This window comes from Wasmannia auropunctata, unplaced genomic scaffold (assembly GCF_000956235.1).
Source record: "Wasmannia auropunctata unplaced genomic scaffold, wasmannia.A_1.0 LD336053.1, whole genome shotgun sequence".
Lineage (NCBI taxonomy): Eukaryota > Metazoa > Arthropoda > Insecta > Hymenoptera > Formicidae > Wasmannia > Wasmannia auropunctata.
The window spans coordinates 154063-158349 of NW_012026837.1; the positions used below are offsets into that span (position 1 = coordinate 154063).

Genomic DNA, 4287 nt, shown 5'->3' on the forward strand with positions numbered 1-4287 from the left:
ACGCCCGCCGACGCGAATCAAGCCGTTTTCGTCGAGGAACGGATTCAACGCGGCGATGTTGCTTTTAGTTATCGATCGTTTATCTGTGAGTTCCCTCAATTCGCGTGAAAAACAGGATGCTTGAACAATTTTCATTATTCTAATTTCCGCGTCATCTATTTCCCTTGCGCAAAGTTGTCCGCGATATGCATTCTTCGGTCTGAAGCGGAGGCACAATGCCACGACTCGCAACAGCTTTAAATATGACGAATAATTTCTAAGAATGCTACAGTCGTCGACGCTTGTCGTTAGACAAATATTTTTTTTGAGTTCTGGTATTTCCTTTAATTCTGTAATTCCGTTTGGCCATATATTTTCTTCCTTTGCTAACCACGACGGACCCGAGAACCACGATTGATTATTTAGAAAGGCGTTCGGTAATTGGCCTCTTGAGAGCGCATCGGCGGGATTATCTTTTGACCGAATGTGTCGCCAGGCCTGAGTGTGAGTAAGTTCCTGGATTTGAGCAACGCGATGAGACACGTACGTCTTTAAAAGGTGAGGCGAAGTCCTCACCCAATGCAACACGATAGTCGAATCGGTCCATAATATTACCTTACTAAAGGGTAACTCTACCGCTTTGCGCACCTCGCTGTATATCTTGGCCAACAAAAGAGCACCGCACAACTCGAGACGGGGTATTGTTACCGTTTTTAGAGGCGCGACTCGCGATTTAGCGCATAAAATGCGACAATGTATATTGCCGTGTCCGTCGCTCAAGCGAATGTACAAACAAGCGCCGTAGCCTACATTACTTGCATCACAGAAACCGTGAATTTGAACGTCGGTATAATCCGGAATTACTACTGGGCGATCGATAGATAACTTAGTAATCGAATCTAACTGCGTCGCGAAATCGATCCACGCGGTGTGTATGCTAAGAGGAATGGATTCGTCCCACTCCAACTTAGATCGCCACAAATCCTGCATTAATTTTTTAGCATATAATATAATAGGTCCTAAAATGCCTAAAGGATCGAAGATCTTGGCAATTTCCGAGATAACGATTCGTTTTGTGACCTTACCGGCGCAATTAATTGAGCGTACCGAGTAACGCAGCACGTCGTCGCGCGTGCACCACGATATCCCTAACGTTTTCAACGTGTTGGTTTTGTCGAGCACGAGGTTCGAGTTTACGGCATCGGGATTTAGATCTTCAATGATACGTTTTTCATTCGAAGCCCACTGTCGGATATTGAAACCGCCTCGCGATAATAACGCGATAATCTCGTCCCGCAACCGACGGGCCTCGTCGACGTTGTTCGTACCGGTCAGTAGATCGTCCACGTATAAGTGTGATTTAAGAATTCTCGCGGCATTAGGAAATCCGTCGTATTCGTCGTCCGCGAGTTTATGAATGGTACGTATTGCAAGAAAAGGCGAAGAAGACACGCCGAATGTAAGGGTATTAAGCTGAAAAGTTTTGATTTGATTATCCTGCCGCCAGAGAATGCGCTGGTATCTCTGATCGTCCTCGTGAAGTAATACCTGCCGGTACATTTTTTCTATATCGGCAGATAGCACATATTTGTACGTACGAAAACGAAGCAACTGAGCAAACAATGTGTCTTGGATAGTAGGTCCTGCTAACAATATGTCGTTCAAAGATAAGCCGTTACTGGTTTTTGCCGACGCGTCAAATACTACGCGGACTTTAGTAGTACTGCTCGAAGATTTAATCACGGCGTGATGCGGCATATAAAATCCGTCATCGGGGGAATCGTCGACAGGAGACATTTGTTTTAAATCTAGATATTCTTGTATGACTTGCGAATAAGCCGACTTCAATTCCGGATCTGAATCGAGCTTACGCTCGAGGGAATATAAACGTTTAAGAGCGGCCGTCCGCGATTTACCGAGACGTATGTCGCCCTTACGAAATGGTAATCGTACCCTGTATCGTCCGTTGCTATCGCGGGTAACATTTTCCGCGAAGTGGCTTTCGCACTCGCGCTCGTCAGACGATTTCGGGGAACTACTCGTTATCTCTTCAATTGTCCAAAATTTAGCGATTTGCTGATCTAATGCTAATTGTACGTCAGTTAATGAACATGTGGCGCCCTTTGTATGACCTTGCGATGCGCTCCCGCCTGCCACGACCCAGCCAAAACGCGTTTTCTGCAGATATAAATCGCAATCTGTTCGCGACAAGTTAATTTGACCGATCGAGAATAAAGACAAGGTTGCCCCGGCGCCGATTAATATGTCAACAGGACGCGGTAAGTGAAATTCCGGATCGGCTAGTTGTATATTATGCGGTATTTTGAGAGTCTCTCGTGGAAAGATTTCAGCCGGCACTAAATCTGATATAGTGGGAATAGATAAACATATTAACTCTTTGCTGAATTCGCTGTATAGAGATCGAATAACGATTCGAATAACGCCCTTGGATACGGTGTTCATAGAATTAATCGCGCCGATAGGCAACGAGCACGCAGTTACGGGCAGTTTTAAACGTCTTACGAAACTTTCGGAAATGAAACTGGCCGTGGCGCATGTGTCTAATAACGCGCGACATTTAATCAGATTACGTTCGCGATCTTGTATGAATATAGTCGCGGTGGCCATTAATTGCGGCGCGAAGGTAGGCGAAAGAGATGCAAGACATGTCGCGTTATAATTTTTAGACTTCTCTATTAGTCATGCGGACCCTTCGGCCTTCGAATCCGTCGCATCGGTTTTTAACGTTGCCGTCGGAAATTTGTCTGAATGTAATAACGTATTGTGTCGTTTGTTACATATGGTGCAACCGGTATAAGTACAAGGCTTGCCTCTGTGTGAACGCATACAATTGTAACAGAGCCTAGCATTTTTCACGACTTCCATACGCTTAGAGACATCGAATTGCTTAAATTTTCCGCATTTGAATAATGGGTGTTGTCCGTTTTTACACGCCACGCAATTATACTTCGTATTGACCACGAATGCTTTGTTGGGGAATCGTCCCCTTTTAACGGAGGGCGAATTCTTTTCGTCGTCTCGCTTTAACGCTTCCGGGCGCGTACGTTTAGACACGCGAACTGCGGTTCGGTATAGAAATTCGTATAGATCGTCGATCTTTGGAAATTCATCCAGCATAAGTGATTCCTCCCATTTTTCCGCCGTATTTTTCGGTAATTTGCTCTCTAACACATTGACGATCATCTCGGAGTTCACGTCGACCCCCAGCGAGGCTAGGGACGCGACGTGTTGTTGCGTATCATCGGCGAGCTTCGATAAGCCTTCGGTAGTTTCCCTTTCTAAAACGGGGAGATTTCTAAGCAGCGAAAGATGGCGCGAGATCAGAATGCGTTTTACTTCGTACGCGCGCTTTAGTAATTCCCATGCCTTGCTATAATTCGCGCTTTCGATCGTTAAGATTTTTATTTTGTTGGCTGCTTCGCCCGTCAAAGCCGTTCGTAGATATTGCAATTTTTCTACATCTGATATATCCCTTCGAGAGTCTATCATCGCAATGAAGGCGTTTTTAAATGAGAGCCAATTTTCATACCGGCCGTCGAAATTAGGTAACGATACTTCGGGTAGCCTTGTCTTTCGTTTCACGGCGGCCGCGGTGCTCGCGTCGACGGAGGGGTAAGCATCACGCGCGGTAGAAGGACCGGCGATCGCAACCGATTCCGCGGGATTCGTTAATTCTTCGATTCTGCCCGCGAGAGCATAGAATCGTTCCTGGACGTTTGCGAATTCGTGCTTATGACCTTCGCTCGGGTCTAATAACTCTAATTCGTCCTGAAGTTCTTCGTACGCGTGGTAAAGTTCGGTGACACGCGCCATGCGCAATTTTAACGCGGCTTTATCGAATCGACTTTGTCGTTCCTTTTCGAGCATGTTCGTTAAACCCGTAATTTGCGCCTTTAGGGCTGTTCGTTTTTGAACAACTACTCTGATTCTTTCGGCCATTGTGTATTTAATTGATTAAGGATAGAGGATATTGCTTGATCGGTAATTTGACTAAGACTGAGTGTACTGTACTCGCCGTTATCTCGTCTCGCTGCGTGGTCTGCCCAGCCTCGATCGCCTCTTGAATCTCGTCCACCCGTGGATGGAAGCCAGTGGTTGAAAGGTCGTCGGTCGATGGAATCTTGTTCTTTGCACTGTCGCTCGCGTTCGCCTCGCGAACGACCTCACAGGAGGCACCAAAACGATGGATCGTATATACGGGGAAGGTCACTCCACGTATTAGTTTTTAAAAAATGTTTATTAATACTGTGGCTTGGTTTATACACAGAAATATATATGCGAACTCGG

At 45.9% G+C, this 4287-nt stretch overlaps 2 protein-coding genes across 2 annotated transcripts in view; both read right to left on the reverse strand.

The window, feature by feature from the left end:
• The window catches only part of LOC105451279, a 3192-nt gene extending 585 nt beyond the window's left edge, over positions 1-2607 (reverse strand). Inside the window, exon 1 of the mRNA XM_011691649.1 lies at positions 3-2607. Within this exon, the coding sequence (XP_011689951.1) occupies positions 3-2607 (2605 nt within the window). The remainder of the gene's footprint in view (positions 1-2) is intronic.
• A 72-nt stretch (positions 2608-2679) lies between these two features.
• On the reverse strand, positions 2680-3939 carry LOC105451280. Its single transcript, XM_011691650.1, has one exon. It carries the CDS (start codon positions 3937-3939, stop codon positions 2680-2682), a length of 1260 nt encoding a protein of 419 aa, XP_011689952.1.
• Positions 3940-4287: the final 348 nt, after the last annotated feature.